This window comes from Balearica regulorum, chromosome 1 (assembly GCF_011004875.1).
Source record: "Balearica regulorum gibbericeps isolate bBalReg1 chromosome 1, bBalReg1.pri, whole genome shotgun sequence".
Lineage (NCBI taxonomy): Eukaryota > Metazoa > Chordata > Aves > Gruiformes > Gruidae > Balearica > Balearica regulorum.
Genome location: NC_046184.1, coordinates 201,014,517 through 201,037,858, shown reverse-complemented (window position 1 = coordinate 201,037,858; position 23,342 = coordinate 201,014,517). Strand labels below are relative to the sequence as shown.

The following is a 23,342-nucleotide window of genomic DNA, read 5'->3' as shown; positions in this document are numbered from 1 at the left end:
CTGATACAGAAGTCGTGTATGACACGGACTATGTGAGAACACACAGAACAGAAGTACGAGTTTAAGTTTTATTAAGTGGTAAGTGTGCCTGTGTCACTTTAAATATGCAAAAGTAGAGTTTGCTGAGATTCACTTCTTTGCAGATAGCATGGAGAAAGAACAGCAAAGCTTTTGACGTCAGCTGATCGTGGTAAACAAGTTTTGTACCTGCCCCAAAAGCTTTTGTTAGAGAGAAAATGTTGTTTACTGCTTTGGTACTAAGTTCATTTAAAAGCAGTTTGCTGAATGTTACATTATTCTGATTTGAATAGCTTTCTTCTAAAATAACTTAAGAACACTACTGAAATAACAGGGCAATGCAGTTTAACTGGTGTAATTTGAATAGTTTTATATCCTAAGAGTAATATATAATATTTTTCAGACAGTGTTTGCATTATTGTACTTTCTAAAAACCCTGCCATTTTCCTCCTTCCAAAAAGCCAGAAACTGCTTCCTGTTAGGTGATGATGTTTTTATTAAAATACATTGTGTGACCTTTGCCAACCTAATACGGAAGTGATTTAAAACATACATATCAAAAGTATATCTAAAATAATCTTTGTCTCAGTGTAGTTATTTTCCCTCAAATACAGTTGTAGCTTAAATCGGCAGTCTCCTGCTTTTTAAAATCTGTCACAAAAGCGTTTATTTAAACACAGACTTGTTGCAGTCTATATATTGCTCTTTTCAATGATGACAGTGCAGTGATTCTTTTTACACCAATCTTACTGCACCTGTCATGCTTTTCTGCCAACTAAAAGGCAAGGTAGTTTATCATGTAATGAGTTTTAATATCTTATGATGTCACGGCTATAGTAGTTGCCAGAAGCATGGTATAGTTAAGGTACAAATTCAGTACTGAGTCCTTGCTTTCATTTTTAATAACTAGTTCAATAATTCTCCATTTGTATTGAAATTTTCCATGTATTTTTCTTGTAGCTGAATTATTGTATAGAACTTAAGTAACTTTATGGCTAAATTAAGGATATTGAGGGAAAGAATCTCATTCTCCTAGGTTCCTATTTTTGGACAGTGCTCTTTGTTAAGCTTTTTAATAAAAAATCAAAATCTGTAGGTGTCTTCTGCCTGCCCTTTAAGTATAATTATCCAGTATTGCTTTTTCCACTGCTATCAGGAAACAGTGGCATTCTAAATACAGTAACGCCTTTTCTGCATGCGAGAGTTGTGTAAGTCTCACAAGTCTCTGTAAATCCTGGGCCAGCACAGGAACTTTTTACCATGTAAGTTTTGTCTTTTCAATCAAACTAAAAAAAGATACTTTTCTGTTGAAATAACCATTGATTTAATAGGAACAAAGTTATAACTTTAGATTATATGGTTGCTTTCCTGCAAGTATGTGGCCTTATTAGTGAAAGGAGGAAGAAGAACCAGGGGAAGGTAATGAGGCAAAAAAAAGGCTTGCTAGGCCATATTATATATGATGTATGGTTAGGAGTGTAACTTGCTTTAGTTAGTCTTTAGCATGGAAAGAAAGTAGGAATTAAGTTACAGTTGGTGGGCTGTCAGCTAGGGAAAACAGGGATTTTTCTGAATGTTGATTAAAACTCATTAATAGAATTTTGCTTTGTGATGCTGTTTGGTAGCTTTTCTGCAGTAGGGTTTCACTTTAAAATGCTGCCACTGTCATGAAACATTTAAGTGATCTTATTAAACTAATTAAAACGTCTTTTAAATTACCTGATGCCCCTGAGCTCAGATGTCTCACAAGGAAGGTCTGTTTCCCTTGTAGCACAAGGATATTGTAGTGCTTGGTTTGTGAAGCTGTGACTGAAGGCTGCATGTTAATAAGAGTATTTTAGAATAATATGGGCTGAGAGTAATGCTTCTGCTGGCAAGAGATTTCTGTCTTTGACAAAGAAAAGCTTTTAAAACTGTCCTTAATGCAATAAGGATTATTGAATAGATACTAAAGACAGAATTGGCTTCTACATCTCCTTCTTGACCATAGCCTTTTCCTAGACAGGTTGCTGTTAATTGCTTCCAAGACTTTCTTATAGCTTCAGTCTCTTCTCCAAACATGTTTTCTTGCATGTGTCACTGGGATCTACCAGTGTGTTGTTTCACAATGATAGATAAAAAGGGTATTCATTTCTTAGGCATACTTAAATTATGATTGTTTAAGCATCCTACATTAAAGCATTAAACTTTGAGTAGCTGTTACTAAGAGATGGATAAATTGTTTTCTAGAGATGTACATGCAGTTTGCTTGTGGGATGATAAAGGTCCAGCAAAAATCCATCAGGCTCTGAAGGAAGACATCCTTGATTTTATAAAACAGGCACAAGCAGTAAGTTCTTAACATTTCATAACTTCCATTCATATTGTTGGAAAAATAACCAAATAGTTCTGACTTTCATTGGATCTAAATGCATTGCTTTTTTGTTTGAAAGTCTGTCATGTTCTGGAGATCATAATTACCCTGTGAACTTCTATTGACAAAAAGAACACTTAGCCTTGAGCATTTGCCTTGGCTCATTGTTTTCTCACAGTCCTTGAAACTGGGGTAGGCAATGATTTTTGTGTTATATTAAAAAAAAACCCAAAACGCAGCATTATTTTTGTTTGTCCAACAGTACTTATGGAATCTTCTTCCACTTGAAAACTTCTCGAGGCAAAATTTTCTGTAAGAAATTACTGTCTGAAAAAATGTTGTTTGTCTAGCTTCAGTGCTATGCTGACATGTTCATGGATGGCTTTAAAATAAGCCATATGTATGGCGTACTGGAAATATCTGTCCTATCAACTCAGCAAGCTTAGATGTCCAGTTTTACAGGCTTCCCCCCAAATGACTGAAGTTGTCTGTAGATTCAAAGGATATTTTTGTGTTTGTAAAATGTATAGCAAAGGATGTTTTCTGTAATAAGGGATTTAAAAGAGGGGGTGGTTGTGAGATTAAAAAAAAAATTTAAAACCTCATGACAAAGGCTTGGAAAGGAGAAAATGGAAGTCTATAAAATCTTTCTTTAGTTAAGAGATTTACACCACTAAAGCTTTACTTAAAGGAAAATAGTTTCTTATATAGGCCTTTGTGTGACCTGGCATATAAGTGTTGATTTTTAAGTTTCATCAGGTTGCTTGCTTACATGCATAAATGCTAAGCCAGACTGAGGCCTTCAATACAGTCTGTGTTGGCTGTTGTTTGAGGGGCATCTTTTTATCACAGAATCATAGAATGGTTTGGGTTGGAAGGGACCTTAAAGATCATCTAGTTCCACCCCCCTTGCCATGGCAGGGACACCCTCCACTAGACCAGGTTGCCCAAAGCCCCATCCAACCTGGCCTTGAACACTTCCAGGGATGGGGCATCCACAACCTCTCTGGGCAACCTGTTCCAGTGCCTCACCACCCTCACAGGGAAGAATTTCTTCCTGACAGCTAATCTAAATCTCCCCTCCTTCAGCCTGAGGCCATTCCCCCTTGTCTTATCACTCCATGCCCTTGTAAACAGTCCCTCTCCAGCTTTCCTGTAGGCCCCCTTCAGGTACTGGAAGGCTGCTGTAGGGTCTCCCTGGAACTTTCTCTTCTCCAGGCTGAACAGCCCCAACTCTCTCAGGATCGTACAATGTAGTAGTTTTCAGGTTTTAATAAAATATACGTGTTAACTAGTTCTCTGGGTCTAATGAAAGGTTAGTAGATGCCATTTGATTAAACTTTTCAGTGTATAGAATATAACATAGTCCTTACAGGTTTGTTTGGGGATTTTTAGATGTAGTTGTACCGATACATGCCTTTTAGACCGAAGGTTTTAATCTTTCTGACTTGCAGATGGCTTAAAAGAAAAAGAGACAACGTTCATTTTGAAAATTTAAACTTACTGACTACTTGTTTGCTGTTACCTTTCTTTACCCTTTGGAACTGATCCATATGCCATGGGTTGATAACTACTTCCCAAAAGTAAATGGCACTTAAATATGTAGACTTTCTTATTCTGATATTTTTGTATATTTGAATTTTTATATGGGGAGTTATTTTCAGTATAAGCAAGTCAGTCCATATTTTGCACAGAAATTTGTTCATAAATTACCTTCTCTTCTCCCCTCCTCCTCCAGAGAGTGCTGAGTCATCAAGATGATACAGCTTTACTAAAAGCATATATAGTGGAGTGGCGCAAGTTCTTCACACAGTGTGATATTTTGCCTAAGCCATTTTGTCAATTAGAGATTACTTTAATGGGCAAGCAGGGCAGCAACAAGAAGTCTAATGTAGAAGACAGTATTGTTCGAAAGGTAAGCAATGGGTATTAAGAGTTTTGTTGCACACTGTTCTGCCGACAGTAACAGTACAGGAGGGATTCTGTAGCTGAAGATGAAATTTCACCAGTAGTGTAATATGATGTATCACTGCTTCAGTGTGAGGGTCAGAACAACCCTGCAACTTTTTTTTTTTTCCTCTCTGCAATAGTTTTACTCTTTCTCCAGTTTTACTTTGGCTGCTAACAGTTTTGTTCAGGTGATTAAAGCACTTGTTTGGGCTTTGGGTTTGTTTGGGGTTGTTTTGTTGGGTTTTTAATTATGACTTGAATCCTGGGGTGGGAGGCAGTTGTAAATTCACCTACTGTTTCAGTGCTTGTGAGGAGCAAGTGTACTTGAATATACACAAGTGAGTAGTTTTTCTATTACTAGTTTGTTTCCCTGGGCCAAGATTTTAACTGGGGAATATCCCTGCATTTTATAAATGACCAATTAAATACTGTCATCTTAAGTTAAATATGGCTATTGATCTCCTAATTTCCCCTTTTTCCTCCAAAGTGTCAGTCATATCAATGAAAAGATTGGACATGTAGAATCTTGTGAATATGATCTTTTTACTATTTCATATCAAACACGTAAAGAAAGTCTAGGGTTTTGGGTATGGAGTGCTCAGTGTTCTGAGTCCAGTTAATAATCATCCTTGAAATTGCTTTAGTCTTTTATTATAAGAAAATGGAGCATATCAGTTACAAAGTGTTAAGTCCTTTAGTTTAACGTCACTCGTTATCCCTTTCCATTGCAAAAGAACCTGTAGGGAAATGGAATTTCTTTAACAGTCTCTCATTTGGTACTGAAGATCATTTTAACTGCCCCCCCCATCTCCAGGATGGGAAGGACAAAATAGTTCAAATGCATTACTTTAGGCAAGGTTTTTTTCTTTGCCATCCTATTTTGACATCTGATCCTCTATACCTCTTGAAGAAAAGGAAGAAAGAACAGCAGCAAAGAGAGGAATCACCGCCTCAAGTTACCTTTTTTGTTTTCATTGTTTATTGAAGAAAGCATGTGATCTTATTAGCCTGTCCAAGATTTGGCAAACTTGAACTCTTAACTCAGCTGTACGTAGAAGGCAGGAGAACTAAGAAACGGAAGAAAAAACAAAGTGGAGTGGAGAAAGTAGTGAGGAGAACCTGGGGGAAAGAATTGGTGTCTAACAATGCGGATTTTGTTCAGGACTGAAGCTGATGGAGATGTGTCTTCTCTGATATGCAGTCCAGTTAGGACCATCTCATGATTGGGACATCAAAGCCCAGAGTCTCCAACCTATCTTATTATTTCATATTCACTGCTGAATTATTTCAAATTCACTTCCTGTTTCTGGCATCATTCTCTGTAATTTTCTAAAAAGTGCCTTGTGAAAACTTTTCCCATGCTTGAGCAGTTCTTCATATAATCAACCCAAGCGATACGTGTGTTTTCCTTCAAATATCTCCATAAAACGTTGTTATCCATAATGTCTAAAAGCATTTTCACCATGACAAAGCTGTTAATGTGCCTGGCAGATTGCTTGATGTTCTCTCATTTTTTTCTCTCAATTTTTTACTTGTTTCAGCTCTTGTAAACCAATTCTATAATTGTACAGTGCAACCATAATGTGCATATCAATAATGTTAAAATAATGAAAAAAGTAATTGAGGAAGTGTAATCAAATAAAGCTTTGCTTCTAAGAACGTTCCAATGTTTTGAACAATAATTCCTTTCCAACACATGACTTCAATGCCAGAGATGGAAATTTAGCTGAAATTGAGAGACAGTTATGGAGAAGTTTATTCAAGAATAAAGCATGGTAAAGTTAACTCTATCAAAAGGATATCTGACTTTTATTAGGTGCTTACTGTGTTAAAATCTAAAACTTACAAAGCAAGAATGGAACAAGACCATCTAATCTTTACTATTAATTTTGCCATACAACTGTGTCAAGTTGTCTTAAGCTTGCTTTTAGTAAGCTTATTCACAATCATGAGATAGAGTCTGAACTGGTAAATTTTATGATTCCAACATGCTTTCCACTGACAATTAACATGCTTAAATTACATTCATAGCAGTTACCATCATGTTTGAAGATACTGCACATCTGAGCTTTCTTCTAAAGCAATGAAATGGCATGAGTTGGATAGGAAAAATAAGAATTATCTGTTAAGCTTTGGCATAATTTCATTGGGTATTCATTGGCATATAGAAGGAGCCAGATCCAGTGTCTAAGGGCAATAAAAACCCTTACCCCACAGTAACTTGAATTCTAAAGCAAATGAAGATGTTTAACAAACATGTAGCATGTGTTGAGTATTTACTGCTGAACAGCTGATGGAGCTTAGGTGGGCAGAAGCATGGCCTGGCCTGCCAGTGAGTTTTTGTGTTCCTCAGCTGCAGTACATTTGCAGCAGTGTCAGTAGCAATCACAAAAAAAGAAAAAGAAAAAAAAAATCATACAGTGGAATATGAGGGGATGAGGATTTTGCTATAGGAGCCTCCATAACTAATTTTAAAACTTTTGAGTGCTTAGATGAGGCTTGGAGTTTTTTATAGATTATATATGCATTGCTTGTACATTGAATTTTAATGTTGGATAAATCAAAACCCATTGTTGTTTTCTTTACGTGACTGTGGTGTTAATTGAATTTTTGGTTTTGTTTGAGTGAGCCTGCCAAATAGTGAACTCTATTTGGATGTTTGGCTCAAAAGCTCCCCCGGATATTGCAGCTCCTGACATTGCATTGCTGGAAAAGTTACTTGCCTGATGACTGAGAACTGTAGAAATAATACAGAATTATGGAATTAATATCTGAATCAAATACTGCTTCCCCTAGCTGTCCAGTTACATAAAGTAATATGCAGTTTACTTCCATAACAAGTTCAGAGCAAGATCAGGTTCTAAGGTAGTTGAACTTGTGTATGTAACCTGAAAAGTATGGTATAAATTGCTTGATTTCTGTTTCTGATCTCTTGTATTCCTCTTGCACAAACAGGCCTGTGTGTACCTTTCTGACAGGATTTTTTTTTTTTCTTCCTGATACACAGCTCATGCTAGATACGTGGAATGAATCCATATTTTCGAATATAAAAAATAGACTTCAGGACAGTGCAATGAAGCTAGTTCATGCTGAAAGACTAGGAGAAGCTTTTGACTCTCAGCTCGTTATTGGAGTTCGAGAATCGTATGGTATGTCTCGCACAGACCAATCTGTGTTGCCTCCTCACTTTAGTAAATGAATTTTCATCATACAAAGTTGTCACTTGCGGTCGTAGGGTTGGAATGGTTATCTCAACATTTTGTATGGAATTTTGTTGTTGTTATGTGATACCAATTAAATTGTTTGAAATCTTTAACTTCTAAGTGATTTAGCTACTGTCAGTTACTGCACAACCACTGTTCTCAAAGAGCAAACTACCCTTTAGGGTTGCAGATACAACCTTATGTCTGTGCTCCGTTCTATACTGTTTCTGATTCTTCAGACAGTTTGAAGAAGAAATGGTAAACAGACTGCATCTAAGACTACTGATTTTTTTTTTTCTTCTTTGCAAAACAGATCAGTGTATCTGAAACTTGTATGACATTTCACCATTGCCTGCCTTTTCTTCAAAGCTCTGCAGTCTCTTGAATTAAACTTATGGCTAATGCTCTCTCAGATGGCTTTATAGATGTCCAATTCTATTTTTTTAAACCTTATTCCACTTAAGGACTTTAATTTATTTATTTCTCTGTAACAGTTGAGAGGAAGGTGGAAACTTTTTTCCAAATAGTGCAAAGTGCTGCTGGGTAGTGGTAAGCTCACTGTCTCCATTCTTGTAAAACAGAAAAAACCCAATGCAAGAAAATAATGTCTAAAATGAAGACATTGGGATTCTAAGAACAGCCTCTAAGAAAAGCTGTTTGCTTAGTCAGGTGGAGAAATTTTCACTTCATTAGGCATTATGCTGAGCTTTTTTTTTCCCCAGTTTTGCAGTTGTATGTGTATTTCTGATTGCCATGTGTGAATGTCTGAAATGCTGGAGATAAGTATGCAGTTCTTTCCAGTTCCCTATAGTTAATCTAACTTTTGAGCAAAATCTGGACAATTTTGGTTACCTTTAGGGATCAGAGTGCATTTATAGGATACTTCAAATTGTTCAATGCAACTTTTTAATATAAGACTCACTTTAATGAGAGAGATTTGCTTATTATTAGCCACATAAGTTTCCAAGACCTGAGAGTAAGTTTGGACTTTCTCTTTGCAGTTAACCTTTGTTCTAATCCTGAAGATAAGCTTCAGATATATCGGGACAACTTTGAAAAGGCATATTTGGATTCAACAGAGAGATTTTATAGAACACAGGCTCCTTCTTATTTACAACAAAACGGTGTACAGAATTATATGAAATATGTAAGTAAAAATTCTGTTGTAACTTTGTTCTGAAAGTGTTAGTACTTAAAATGATTGCTGTTCTACTTTTGCACAGGCAGATGCTAAACTAAAAGAGGAAGAGAAAAGAGCACTACGATATTTAGAAACAAGGCGTGAATGTAACTCTGTAGAAGCAGTAAGTATAATGTGTAGAAAAATGGATGTATTTTCTATAGTAGTATTACATTGCAGTTTCGATTTTTTTTTGGTGTGTGTTACAGTATTATTGGTAGCAGTAGATTGATCTGAAACTGTTGATTTTATGTTTTTAAATCATCCATTGTATTTTACTTGCAAAAATCGGTATTATTTTCCAATCTGGCAACTTACAATTTCTACAGATGTTTTAATAGTAAAGGTAGATCAATTCAGATCAAAGGGCAGGTTTTCATTCAAGTTGATTTTTGAGTCTGGTATGATTTTTTTCTGTGCTAAGCAGTGGATAAGAGTGATGGTTGAAAATAAGCTGGCCAGCCTAGTAGGTAAAGGGTTTCTCAGTGCTCAGTTAGAATACCTGAAAGAGTGATTGTTCATTGCATCAAAAGGAGCAATAGAAATTTCATGAAAACTGTTCTAGATTTCCTCTTAGGCTGAAATATGGCCATTTAATATAAAGGATGTTGTTTTCTTTTTTTCATTCCCCTTCCCCACCTTGAGCAATATTTTACACAGTTCAGATTCTGGAGGAAGATTTAACTGCAATAAATAGTTCATAATTGTATGTGTTGAAATTAATTCAGGAAACAGGTTCTTTTAAATAAATACACTTTAAATCTGAATTTTCTGCACTAGATCAAAATGTATTTTATGTCTTTTGTTAAGTTGCAAATCATTCATTTTGCACAGCTGTAAATTGTGACCCATCTAAAGCAGCTGACAAAAGAGAGATGGTCCTGACGTGTACAAGCAGTTTCTGTCCTAGATCTAGCCATAGTGTCTTGTTCAAGCCAACCAGCCTGGTCCAAATAGGGTATGCTGGAATGAGAACTATTCTTAGCTCTTGGATGTATACTTGGAAACTAAGTAGGGTAGTTGGTGTTCCAAAAGTGATTGGCTCCCTTGAGAGAAAAGAAATGACAGAAATATTAAGCTCATTACTGATTTGGAAGAGAGCTTACCACATGTACTAACCTACACATTTTGAAGAAATATGGTTTCATGTATAGATTTTATCCAAGCTACACATACTTTTACGAATCAGTGAATGAATTATTTTATAGAGCATAGTTGTTGAGAACAGGCTAGATTTTGTGTCGTGGCAGACTTGAGACAGATCAGACTTTGGTGTTCAGATGGCTAAATGAGCTAATTCTGTGTTTAATATATTTCAGCTAATGGAGTGCTGCGTCAATGCCCTGGTGACATCTTTTAAAGAGACTATTTTAGCTGAATGCCAAGGCATGATCAAACGAAATGAAACAGAAAGTAAGTGAAGCCTCAAGAACAGTGCAGGATGAACTCAGCATCAACTGCATAAAAATAGATTTGTGTGTAGATATATCAAATTACTGTTTTTAATAGATGGTGGTAGTGTTTTATAGATAAAATACTACTGCATGTGGGCAATTCTATCCCACAAAAATTGCCATCATTGGTTAGTATTTTTTTTATATTACTTCTGAAATCTGTATGTACAATACTCTGATTTGAATGACTGGATAGCTCTCATCTTTCTTGAAAGAAAAGAATGTTTTGTGCTCTATTTTCTTTTTTTTTTTCTTGTAACTTATTTTCCTCATGTTGACAAACTCAGGTAGATGTTGCATGTGTCTTACTTTCTATTTGAATAGTTCAGATACAAACACTCCCTTCATTCCACTCCTCCTACCCCCTTCCCTTGGAAAAAAAGTTAAGCATCTCTTTACAAAGCTTTTTTTCTGAAAAGCAGGGAGAAATTTTTCTTATTCTGATTATTGGCACAGGACCAATAGGTCAATGAATAAAATCTATACAAATTTTTCATCTGGTTTTATAGCTAGTATGTCACTGTGAGTATTGAAAGTTAGGTCTGCATGCCTTTTGAAAACTTTAAAAAGTTTTTTTTTTTAACTCTGCTGCCATAAATTGAGAGGTTAGTGTGATTGAAAAGCCTTGTATTGGTCCTGTGTGATAAACCAAACTAGATAAGTCATTAACAAGTCATAATTCAAGTAGGGAAATTGAGGGGAAAAAAAAAAAAAGAAGCTGAAATCACAAGTTGTTTTTTGGGGTTTTGGGTTTTTTGAAGTCTCAGTATCCTGCAGCCATGGAATATTTACTAATGTCTATATGAAGTTTTCATTTCTATGCAAATGCGAAAACCATTTTATGACTTAGAACAGTGTAGAAAATACTTCTAAAGCTAGCATTTCAGAAAATATTTGACCTCAAAACTATGTCATACTGATCTGTTCATCTAGCAGCATGATTTCTGGCAGTAGTCCAGAGCTAAATCTAGAAAGCCACCAAACTTCTTATGAGTATATGTTACAGCCTTTGGGAGAATACAGGAGGCTTATTTAAATGCAGACCTTCAGAAGGGTTCATCTGTAGCATCCAAAGCATCTTTCTTTAGAAACTTGTTGAAGTATTCATGCAGTACTCTCTTTCCTTGTGGCTACGTCTGCCGTGTGATACTGCTTGCTTGCAAAATACTTCCATTTAGTATCTAAGAACTCAAGCATCTCTTTCAAATATTTTTTTTTCCCTTAGACTTACCTATGCTGTTGAAAATGTTTTAATGAAGGATGCAGGTGCAGATGATTAAAAAGTTATTTAAAAACTGGAGCTATACATAGTAATATATATGTCTGATAGTATCCTCTGCTGTACTTTGCTTATGCATGTGTCTTTCTGATATTATTCGCCCCAAAGAATTTCATGATGTTTTCTTTATTGAACAGCATGTGACAAAACAGGGCTGGGTTTATTGGCTATGAGCTGAGTACTACTGTAAAATACTCTGTTACATTAAGTTACATGCTATGCAAAAGAAGGAGAGCCTGATGTTTTCCAATTGAAAACTATCAAAGATGTCATAACTTGCAAATGTTCTTCAGAATTGGCTTAGTGCAGTTTTGTTTGCTTGTAGTTTTGGTGATGGGAGGCCTAAATTTTGTTCTTGAAATACTTGATAACAGAAATAAAAAGTACGCTTGGCTTTTGTGAATACAAAATGAAAGCAGAACTTGTTTAAGTGCCCCAACAACTACAATATGGATTTCTTTACCTTTCAGTTTCATAATGTATTCTGGGAGAAATTCCAGTAAAATGTTCCTTTTGGTTTTGTTACTTTGAAGTCTGTCTTTGAAGAATCTAGGTTTTTTTGGGTTCCTACGGTTTTAGGGATGCAACCGAAGTCTTCCTTTGCCACCATTTATTAGGAGAAATCACTGAATTTTTTTTCTGGAATTATTCATGCCATCACTAGTTTACATAAACAGATGTAGAACCCTTTAATATATCTTGTTATTTCCTTTTTTCCACCATCTCTTCTTCCCTCTCACCCTTTTTTAAAGTACAGATGAAAAGATCCAGTAAAAGTTGAGGGAGCTTGTTGGACTTACCCTATGTAAAACTGCTACAGTACATCTAAATTGCACCGAGAATATCTCTGACTGCATTTTTTTCTGGTTCCTGAAATCCCACCATTTAGCCCATTGTGAATTGTCTCCAGTAGTGTTGCAAGTTCTTGTTGAAGGTTGTTGGTAGTATCCATTCTTTAATTTGCATTGTTATGTTCTAAGAGGATTTTTTTTCCCCTCTCTGTGCATTGCTTTTCTATTTGGTTCTGCACCAGTTGTTGGGATACAGAAGTTGATAATGTATATTTCATCCTCAGTGGTAACAGGATCTTGTAGATGTTGCTGACAAAAGTATTGTAGAGGAGAAAACAAAGACAGGGCCTCTGGCTTTTGTCCCCTTACACAGTACATATAGTGTGGAGGAACTAAGCAAATCTATCAATTTATTTTTTTTTCCTAGGGGGAAAAAAAAAAAGAATCAGAGTCCATGATCAGTTTATTTTGCTTCATTAAGCAGAGTCCTGTGCTGTGTTTATTTCCAGTCTCTGTGGTCTCTAAAACTCTCTGGTGGCCTTAATCCAGGTGTTCCTTTGTGGACAGCTTTGTCAAGATGATTATTGATGTTTCAGTACCTTTTTTTTTTTTTTTTTTTTTTTTTTAGCAGTGTTGAAATACCTTCACAAAATGTAGGCAAATAAACCATATCAGTTTTTGAACTGGTAACTTTTGGGAGAACTAAATAAACTTTGGGAAAACAGAAAGGAAAAAATGCTGTTTACCTTAGTTTTGGTTACTTCAGAATTTGGCATGCTTTTAATGAACATAAAACATTGTAGATGGTATTGGAAGATACACAGAGACAGCTCTGTTTGGCTTTAATTCAGGAAAAAAAAATGTATCTTGAATCCATACAATTACCTGCATAAACTCCTGTAGGCTTCCAACTGAGACACACCCATTTTTGCCAGGGATTTTAAGGCAATTATACTGAGAACCTGGATGTAATCCAAACTGCCATTGACTTTAGGGGGTTTTATTCAAGCTTGTGATATTATAATAAGCAAGTATTACGTTGCAATACAAACCTCTTTTTGCCTTCAGAAGAATCTCTTTGTGGTACCAGAATTAGAACAGTATTCAAAACTTTTTTTCCTTTTAAGGGTTTATTGGATTATCTGTTCTTTACATATTCAATATTCCACCTGAGATATCCCTAGCAGAAATGCAGTATATTTGGGTTTTATACAGGTCTTTGACTGGTGACTTTATCAGTATTTGTATCTTTCAGAGTTGCATTTAATGTTTTCACTGATGGATAAAGTTCCGAATGGCATAGAGCCTATGCTAAAAGACTTGGAAGAACATATTGTTAGTGCTGGACTTGCAGATATGGTAGCAGCTGCTGAAACTATTACTACTGTAAGTGTATTATTTTTTAATAAAGTAACAATGGAAAAACAACTTTGCAGAAATTAAATACTCTAATTGTGGGACGTACATGTGAATGGAAATAATTTTTGAAGATTTTATGTTTAAACATCAAATCTTGACCAACTGAAAGTTTTAAATGTCTTTAGAATATTTTTTTTATTCCTTACGATTTCAGTTGTAGCTTTAAAACATGAATCCAATTTGCAGTAAAAAGGTTATAAATTAAGTCCCTGGCATACTTAAATGGTAGGATTGTGTTAGCATCTTAATTAAAAAGGCATAATCATTTTTTTTCCAGAGTTCTAACTTCCTGATGTGACATTGTAAATTTGCTTTCAATCTGAGAGTGGTTGTTCCGTGTGGAAGTTAAAAGTTTTTTCCCCGCTGTTCTTTTTCAGCTTTTTATCATGGTTTTCTCTGGGTCTAGGAGGCCTGAGTATCTGCAGCAATTAGGATGTATCTTTTATTGGTTCTTGAAAACTTTTTATTTAGAAGTTGTTACACAATATTTGAAAGTTATATATTCTTTATGTATATAGGTTGGAAATACTACCCTGAAAGTCTGTGTTGAGTCTTACATGCTGTAGAACTCTTCAGTACAGAGAATAAAGATAAAATGCTAATTCATAGTATGCAGGCTTGAGGGTGCTATGTTATTACAGATTAGAGAATTCAATGTAAGATCACACTGAATTCTATGGAGCCTCATTTTTTTTATTTGATTTTTGCCTCTCTAGGATTCTGAGAAATATGTAGAGCAATTACTCACACTATTTAATCGATTTAGTAAATTGGTTAAAGAAGCTTTTCAAGATGATCCAAGATTTCTTACTGCAAGAGATAAGGTATGTGTTTCTGCTGATCGTATGTTTTCAATTTAAGAAGTAAATTCATATGTAATTCATATGATAATGTCTCTGAAATCATTGTGCCCATTCACTGTTAAATCTAGAAGCTGCTCTTACTCTTGTAAATATGTAGACTAAAATATTGATGAAACTTACTGCCAACTGATTAGCTTTTCATTTGTGTTGTAGTCCTGTATAAAGTTGTATTTGTGTTTAGCTTTGTAATGTCATTAAGCACATCTGAAGATGATTTTGGTGTTGAGCACCTTAAGGTCTGATTCAGCAACATACTTACGTTTAGAATTTACTGCATATTTGGGTGTAGTCTCATAACTGCAGATAGGCAACCTGCTCCATGCAATCCCGTTCTAAGTTGTTGCTTAAAGGAAAGTAGAACGTTAACAGAAAAGAGGAAAATGCAACACATCAGTTAATGGGAAATGGAGTCATAGGATTTGAACTCTTACACTGAAAATCAAATCCGCAAACTTTGAGCTAATAAAAAAAATCTGATTAATTTCATGTTACAGTAATCTAAAAAGAGAGGTAAAACCTTTATGATTCGTATGTTAAAGAGAGGAATTGAGTGAAGCACTAATAATCTAATTTTTTTTCAGGCTTACAAAGCAGTTGTGAATGATGCTACAATCTTTAAACTTGAATTACCATTGAAGCAAAAGGGGTAAGCCATATAAACTTTATGTGAATCAAGGTTTTTAAATTGCTAAAGATAGAGCTTCTCCTAAAATATCTCTTCAAAAAGTAACACTGCGTTTAAAAGTGCTTTGTGTTCTTTGCATTATGGAATTTCAGATTGCTTATCAACCTCTGGTGAGACACTCTTCATGTGGCAGTGGATCAGTGAATAGCAGCCTGTTTCAACTCAAATTTATTTGTAGTAATTGGGGATCTATTCTTTTATAGTAATGAGTCAGTTTGTTAGCTGAGTTTAATAATACCTTCCTGGGTTATTAATTCCAAAAACCTGAGCTGTATAACTCTGCTGCAGCTTCAGTAAAAGTCCTGGTGAAAACTGAGGCAATAATCTCTATGGGAGTAAGTGTGGCTGATTACGGTGTAACCATCCACAAGCTGTTTACCACCACCTCCTATGTCAGCTGTGAATGAGACCTGTCTGGGTGTGTTAACGGTTTTGTTTCAGTGCTGGATTAACCAGGTTAGTTTAAACAACTTCCAGTAGATTAAGCAGACCTGTCTGACTCAGGAAGAAACCCATGCTTACAGCAGCCACTCTACTAACTCAGCCAAGAGAAAGTAGCAGTCAGTTAATTGATTGTTAACATTTAACATGTAATGTGCCACTTGAGTAGGAATCTGTATATATTTAGGTGGTTGGGATTGCTTATATATAGTTTGTAGTTTGGTTTGCTACAGAAACAAAGCTTATGTAGCTGGGCCACCAGCTTCCCTTTCCAATTATTTCTTCTTAGGAGTGGATGGATATAAATATCTGTTCAGCATTCTGGTTCTTACTGTGTTTGGTTTTGGACTAATGGTAAGCCTGGACAGGGATTAGCCTTACTGGTTTTATGTTATTGGAGAAATACCTTCACAAAAGACTGGATTCCTGCTTTGTATACTTCGTATAGATGTAGGCAAGGTAGAGGAGTTTTTTAGGTCTCTGCTAAGGTTTTCATTTCCCCCAGGAACATACAAATCAGTACCTCATTCAAACTGTGTTTCACTCTTAAAGCTAAACCTTCCTAGTGATTTCTTAGAAACCACCATGATGGCGATAGTCGTCTGTTCAGCATTCTTCTCAAGCTCTTTTAAATTGTCTGTTTATGCAGCCTGTTTTAAATAAAACGCAACTTCATCCTGCTTAACTTGTGCTATTAAGTTCAGCCTAAGAATATGGAATTTGTTAATTTTTCGTTGCTGTGAGGATCTTGAAGACTCCTGTTCCAAAATAACCTGGGAACACATTGACTAAATAAGGGTTCTGTCTTGTAATAACCAAGAGACTAGTGATCTGCTTTTACTCCAAATGGTCTTCAGGAGGACAGAAGACAGTAGCCTGCAAGCGGCTTCATGAATTAAAAAGGACAAGTTGTCTGAAGAGTTTTAGTTCTGTCTGCACTAGTTGATGAGAGGGTGACAGAATGAATGAGCAAGAACACTGGATTCCTGAACATGCCCACAGCTTCTTACCTATTTTACTCGCTGCCTTTGCAATCAAGGTGGTGTCATCTGACCCTAGAAATAGGGATTGGTCCTTGGCACTATTTTATTCACCAGTCTAGACAGAGGTTGAGAACACGACCTTGTTCTTGCATGCCTTTTGAAGTCACTATGCTGTAGCATCTTCCTGTTCAACTTTAATCTGCTTTTAATCTCTAAGCTGTTAGTCTGCTGTTTCCACCTGTTATAAAATTATTTTACATCCTGTTAGTATGCAAAAGATGTGTTGGGTTTTGCAGTCTGTGAAATTACATGCAGGAGGCTGTTCTTGAGACTTTGATTCAAGCACAGTGACAAGATGAGTGAAACATTTCACTGCAACATTTGTTAATTCTTTACTAGAATACTTATTGCCACACATTATTTAGTTGCTTCAAACTGTAGTTTGAATGTAATCCTTCATTGTCAGAGTTATAAAATTAAAAGCAGTCAGGAAGAGTGGTCTGTCTTGCCAACAGTGTGATTACTCCAGAATAGCAGGATTCTATATGGTTTAAAGATATGTTGTTGTTCTTTTATTTAGTGTTGGATTGAAAACACAGCCTGAATCCAAATGCCCTGAGCTTCTTGCTAATTACTGTGACATGTTGCTAAGAAAAACACCACTAAGCAAAAAACTAACCTCTGAAGAAATTGAAGCAAAGCTTAAAGAAGTGGTATGTTTTTGCTTTCTACTTCTCAATTATTCTGAAGAATGAATTTGTTTATTCCCTTATGTGGGTCGAGGCCTTGATCTTCAAAAACAGTTATGCAAGGTGTAATAATAGGGAAGACTTTATTATGTCATCAAGCGTGTCTGTGTGTGATTAAATCTTGTAAACCATACAGTGTTTCATGGCTCTGTATCAGTTTGCAAAATTAGTGTGCTAAATTAATGCCTATATCAGATTGTAATGTATTACAGTAACTGATGTTAGTCTAGAAAATAATATAGGAGACCTTTACATACCAGTGCCAATGTCTTTTCTGATTTAAGAGAAGGTTCTTCATGGTTGACAAATGAAGGAATTGGAGGTGTGATGTTATGAAAGATTCATAGCGGATGCCTGTGATAGTATTAACATAGTTGCTCTTAAGGCAATGTCAAGTAGCCTTTTTCTACTTCATAATCTACAGTGGCATTAGATCAGCATTCAAAGACTTGTCTGATTGACAGTGCAAATAAATATATTAAAATCTACTTTTTTGACAGCTTTTGGTACTTAAATATGTACAGAATAAAGATGTTTTCATGCGATATCACAAAGCTCACTTAACAAGACGCCTGATATTAGATATATCAGCTGATAGTGAAATTGAGGAGAATATGGTGGAATGGCTCAGAGTAAGTAGCCTGACATCTTTCTTTCTTTGGTTGTGCCTCTTGCTCGTGGTATTAATTCCCACTCCTGAACTTAGATATCCTTCTTGCTTAGGTGTGTTCTATCTTAAATTGCAGGCCACTCAGGACATCTTATACTTCCCGTTTTATCGCAATACTTTATGAAAGTAAAACAGTTTAGCTCTTTTCTAAGAGAAATGTTATCCTAATAGTGGTAGTGATTTCAGAATATTTCATATATGATTATCTGAAGGCTTCATATATTCCATATACAAATGAGGGCAATGCAGTGTAATTGTTGTTTAGGTATGTATGTAATTTGAGATGTGTTCTAATTGTGAAATTTTGTGTAGATTAGAATGTTATTTGCATGCCTTAAACATTTCTCCAGATCTCAGAATTCACTGATTCCTTAATGCATGCACATGTCCTTCAGCACTTGCATTTCTTTAAAAGAATCATCATGTGCCCTTAAGGCATAACTACTTATGATCCATGCAAAAAAACTTTATATTGCATTGCAGATTAACTGTTACTATAAAGTGGTGATACCTGTGTACTTTAATGCTCTTCATTTTCTTGAGTTTATTATTTTTAAAAAAGGGGGAGGGGTTAGTCATAGTTGTCTATGTTTAGTGTTCTGTTTGTTTATACAGGAAGTAGGAATGCCAGCAGACTATGTAAACAAGCTGGCTAGGATGTTCCAGGATATCAAAGTGTCTGAAGACTTGAACCAGGCCTTCAAAGAAATGCACAAAAATAATAAACTTGCTTTACCAGGTATTTTTTTCAAATGATTTGCTATTTTTCATTTCTCTTAGTGGAAAAATAATTCTGTTGAATCTTGAGTTAAAAATTTTATTAACTGCAGGTTGAATATAGTCTTCAGGGCACTGTTATCCCTAGATTGGAAGTGTCTGTAGACTCTACTTCCTCTTACAGTTGACACTGGAGCTATATCGTTCCGTAAGTTATTGTGGGTTTTCATTATGAGCAATCTCGTAGATACAGACTCCCTGCTCTTGTAGTTAAATTCCAAGCAGGGGCTTGAATCAGTATCAATGAGGTGAATGCCTGAACTACCCCCTTCTTTTGTGCTCTCATCATTCTTCATGAGTGCTTCACACTGTGCTCCTCCTTTACCTGCCAGCAGGAGAGCTGGGTGCATGCTATGAAGAGCTCAAATCACATTTCTGAGATTAAATTTCACTGATGAGAGAGGCTGGGGAACATCCAGCTTTGGACCTGCTACTGCTGAAAACCCTTGAGTAGTGCTTACAAGCGTCAGCTATAAAGCTGCATCAGGGCTTAAGGAGCTTTGTAGAGGCAAGCGAAAAAAACAGATATTTCAATCAGTGTTGCTGACAGAAAGCCAGTGAGGCATAGAGCACCTTCATGTTAAGTAGGTAGGCACCCTGCTACTTTCTGAAAATTTGGTCCTTCATAATGATATTTAGAGTAGAAAAAAATGCATTTTATCTATCTGTTATACCTGGAGATTCATATAATCCAATATTGTCTTCCAGCTGATTCTGTGAATATAAAAATTCTAAATGCTGGTGCCTGGTCCCGAAGTTCTGAAAAAGTATTTGTCTCGCTGCCCACGGAATTAGAAGATCTCATCCCAGAAGTTGAAGAATTTTATAAAAAGAATCACAGTGGCAGAAAACTGCACTGGCACCACCTCATGTCCAATGGAATTGTAAGTGTATCGTTTTCATTGTATCGATATCAATGACTGTACTTTCTGTGTGTTTATCATAGCAGGAAAGCTTGTGATCCAGAAAGGCTTATAAGTAAAATTGTCATTCTATTCACAGATAACATTTAAGAACGAAGTTGGCCAGTATGACTTGGAGGTGACAACGTTTCAGCTAGCTGTGCTGTTTGCATGGAACCAAAGACCCAGAGAGAAGATCAGCTTTGAAAATCTTAAACTGGCAACTGAACTCCCTGATGCAGAACTTAGGAGGACTTTATGGGTATTTCCCTTTCTCTTGAAACAGATTTCTTCTTGATTTTTGTACTCTGAAATACTGGATTAGTGTTCTTGAAGTGCTGTCAGATAACACTGTGAAACTGAAATGTGAACGCACTTCTTGCTAATTAATCAGTTGTAATCCTGGCCTCTTGCAGTACTGTGGAGCGCACACAGCCTTTATGTTAACACATTCTCTCTACCCAATATTATCTAACCTAAGCTTTTGGAAACAGCAAGATCTTTTTGACCACATGCTGCCTAAAGCACACAGTCGTGATTGTGGTTTGTGGAGTGGGACTGGTCTAATTCTAGGAAATCAGTGGCACCTGATAAATATAGGTTGCTTAAAAATAACTTTAGTGTTTGCTCTATCAGACTTTTAATTATTTATCTCAAGAATAAAGAGAGAAATCACATAAATCAGATTCAACATCACTTCTGTGGCCTTGAGTTCGTGCATTTTACTACTTTGTTTGCTTTTACTTATACTAACTCATTTCAGAAGATTTGATAAACTGTGTCCGCTCTCTGGTTTTACTAGTATCTTCATGTTGCCTTCTAGCAGCTCCGAACAAGGCTACGTGGTTCTCTCACTACAGTCTGCACAGCAGTGAACTATGTTCTTAAGAAGTAATTGTTTCCATTTAGAAAGTCTGGTGTTTTATTTTCATTCTTTCCCCCCTCCCCTTTCTCTGTAGTCTCTTGTAGCATTTCCAAAGCTGAAACGTCAGGTTTTATTGTATGAACCTCAAGTCAATTCACCCAAAGACTTTACAGAAGGAACCCTCTTCTCGGTGAACCAGGAGTTCAGTTTAATGTAAGACGATGTTTAAAAAGTAAAATAACAATGTACTATTTTGTAATTAAAGGAATTTACATTAAGTTAACCTTCATCCTTGAAAGTTTTCAAGATTCAGCTAGACACATGCTTTGCTGCCCTGTCCTCACTTGGTTTTGGCAAAAGTCATACTTCAAGTAGGTAGTTGGACTAGATGACCTCCAGCAGCCCCTTCAGGCAAACATTTCTATGATTATGATTTCTGTGAAATTAAATTTCTTAAACACCTAGGGATGAGGCACAAAATTGGAGGCTTTGCTATCTTCCTGTTACTAATGAGCCCATGAAATTTCATATAGGAAGACAGCATGTAAGCAGAGCAGTAGTGCTGTATTGATTATTACACACACAGAGAGTTTCAAAAGCAGAGTTATAAGTTTCAATGGGAAATGAAACTGCTTAATAATATGGTATGTTGTCAAAAGCCATGATTTTTGATGTGGTTTTCACTACAGAGGAGTGTCGGTATTTCAGTGAGAATTGCAGTGCTTTTTTACTGGTGCTTTGAAATCCTTCAGAGCATAAGATAATAAAGAGAGAATATCTGAATGGTATATACTACATTCAGCAAGTTTTACTTTGATTTTTGCCTCTTTTTATTATCAATGACTGATTAGAACTGGCTGCTTGCTAGTGACCTCAGATTCTGGGCCTTGTTCTCCGTAGCAGCTGCACATCTGGATCTGTGGAGAGAGAGGTGACGAATCTGCTTTCCTGGGGCTTAGTTTCTTGCCCATTGCCATGACGTTTGTTCCTGTCATCAAGATCATGAGCTGTGGGAAGTGATAAGAGAGCATGACAGAGGCAGCAGGCTGTACAGAAAGTTTGTGGGTGACCACTGAAGAATGCTGTCAGCTTTTGTTATGATAGCTGATATTTGTCCTTTTTTTCTGCTAGACAGACAGTTCTTTTGATGGAAGATGAACTAGTCCAATTTCTTGAACTTCGTGGTAAAAACTTCCTCTAAAGACCCCTAGTTTTATATAATTAAACTGAAATAAATTTCTCTGACTTTTTATTTTTAAAAATAGTTCACTTTTCACCTTTGGACACTGTCAGTTTCAGCTGATACTTTTTTTTTGTAGTGCTGGTATATTCAGGTTTATTATGCAGAGACATTGGCATTGAGTTTTGATTTGTTAACCAGCTATCTCACTGCTGCAATGCTAATAGCCTATAAATATCGGATATGTGATGGTACTCCTTGCTGCTGTAATTTAAGTTTAACAGGAATTCCTTAACTGAAAATATATTTTTTGCTTATTTTCATACAATATAACTTTTTCAGAAAAAACGCTAAAGTTCAGAAAAGGGGCAAGATAAATTTGATTGGTCGGTTGCAACTTACTACAGAGAGAATGCGGGAAGAGGAAAATGAAGGAATAGTCCAGCTAAGAATATTACGAACCCAGGCAAGTAAACTGCCAGAGGAATATAAAATTACCCAATTTCTGTGGTTGTATTATGCTGTCCACATTTGGATGTTATGTATAAAATGCTTTTGAATCCCGTTGGAACTTAGTTTTGCAATTTGGCTTAGATCCTTTGTGAATACTGGATTTTGCACGTGTGTTTGTGCAGTTGTAGTTGTCAGCCTCCTGTTCTGATGTATCAAATCCTTGTTTTTAGAGAGGACAAAGTAGATATTAAGCAAGCGGTGAAGGCCTAACTGTGCAGTGGTGGGTGGCAGCAGCAAATGGTAAAGTTAACTGACTTGAGCCACCAACGTGAACGAACAGTGCTGTTGATCTTGAGATCTCTCTGACTGCTCTGTATGAAGAGAGTAATCTCAGAGGTGGGATCACGCTTTAGTAATAGCAGTATGACTTTTTGAGAGGCCTTCTCTTTAGAAGGAGAGTTTGTAAGTACATCTTAGATGTACACACTGGAGCTTCCTGCTTTGTGGTTGGTTGTCCTTCAGTCAGGTACTCCTGTCAAATCTTTTGAACTGATGCTTCTAAAATAAAACTGAATTTTTTCAGGTATTGGAGATCATTACCTACAATGGAGTCTCACAAATTCCGTCTTACCTTCAAATTGCAGGTCTCCTTCTAACAGTCAGATTAAGTTCTAGGCCATGCACATTGTGAATTCTACCACCTGACTTAACATGTTGGCCATACCTCCAGCAGAAGGATTAATGCCTGGTTGTATTTATGAAAAGAGAACTCCTCGTGAGTTCCAATTTGACGTTAAGCATGCATTTCAATAGGTATTCACAAGGTATATGACGTCACTGCTGAAATGGTGACTTCTGCTCAGAGAGTGAATGAACGTTAGGCTTTAGTGAGTAATTCACACTCTAGGTATAAGATTCAACTGCAGATTCTCCTTTGGCTGGACTTGTCTTATCTCTTGCTTCATTTTTTCCTTTATCAACTTCTTTGTAAAAGCAGTTCAGTATCTACTTAGGCTAAGAAATGCAGCATATGTCTGATTTTTAAGGAAAAAATACAGATTTCCTTGCTGTCCTGCCTTACCAGGCGCCCCCTATTAATGCTGTGTTCATTTTGTCACTTCACCCAG

At 36.2% G+C, this 23,342-nt stretch overlaps 1 protein-coding gene across 1 annotated transcript in view; it reads left to right on the top strand.

Moving 5' to 3' along the window:
- CUL5 (cullin 5) overlaps positions 1-23,342 on the top strand; it is a 34,483-nt gene that overhangs the window by 7,437 nt on the left and 3,704 nt on the right. Inside the window, exons 3-18 of the mRNA XM_075742274.1 lie at positions 2,248-2,347; positions 4,110-4,286; positions 7,329-7,470; positions 8,526-8,671; positions 8,748-8,828; positions 10,024-10,117; positions 13,484-13,614; positions 14,364-14,471; positions 15,092-15,156; positions 17,200-17,332; positions 17,869-18,000; positions 18,654-18,777; positions 19,524-19,699; positions 19,818-19,979; positions 20,677-20,795; positions 22,105-22,228. Coding sequence (XP_075598389.1) covers positions 2,248-2,347; positions 4,110-4,286; positions 7,329-7,470; positions 8,526-8,671; positions 8,748-8,828; positions 10,024-10,117; positions 13,484-13,614; positions 14,364-14,471; positions 15,092-15,156; positions 17,200-17,332; positions 17,869-18,000; positions 18,654-18,777; positions 19,524-19,699; positions 19,818-19,979; positions 20,677-20,795; positions 22,105-22,228 — 2,014 coding nt within the window. The remainder of the gene's footprint in view (positions 1-2,247; positions 2,348-4,109; positions 4,287-7,328; positions 7,471-8,525; positions 8,672-8,747; positions 8,829-10,023; positions 10,118-13,483; positions 13,615-14,363; positions 14,472-15,091; positions 15,157-17,199; positions 17,333-17,868; positions 18,001-18,653; positions 18,778-19,523; positions 19,700-19,817; positions 19,980-20,676; positions 20,796-22,104; positions 22,229-23,342) is intronic.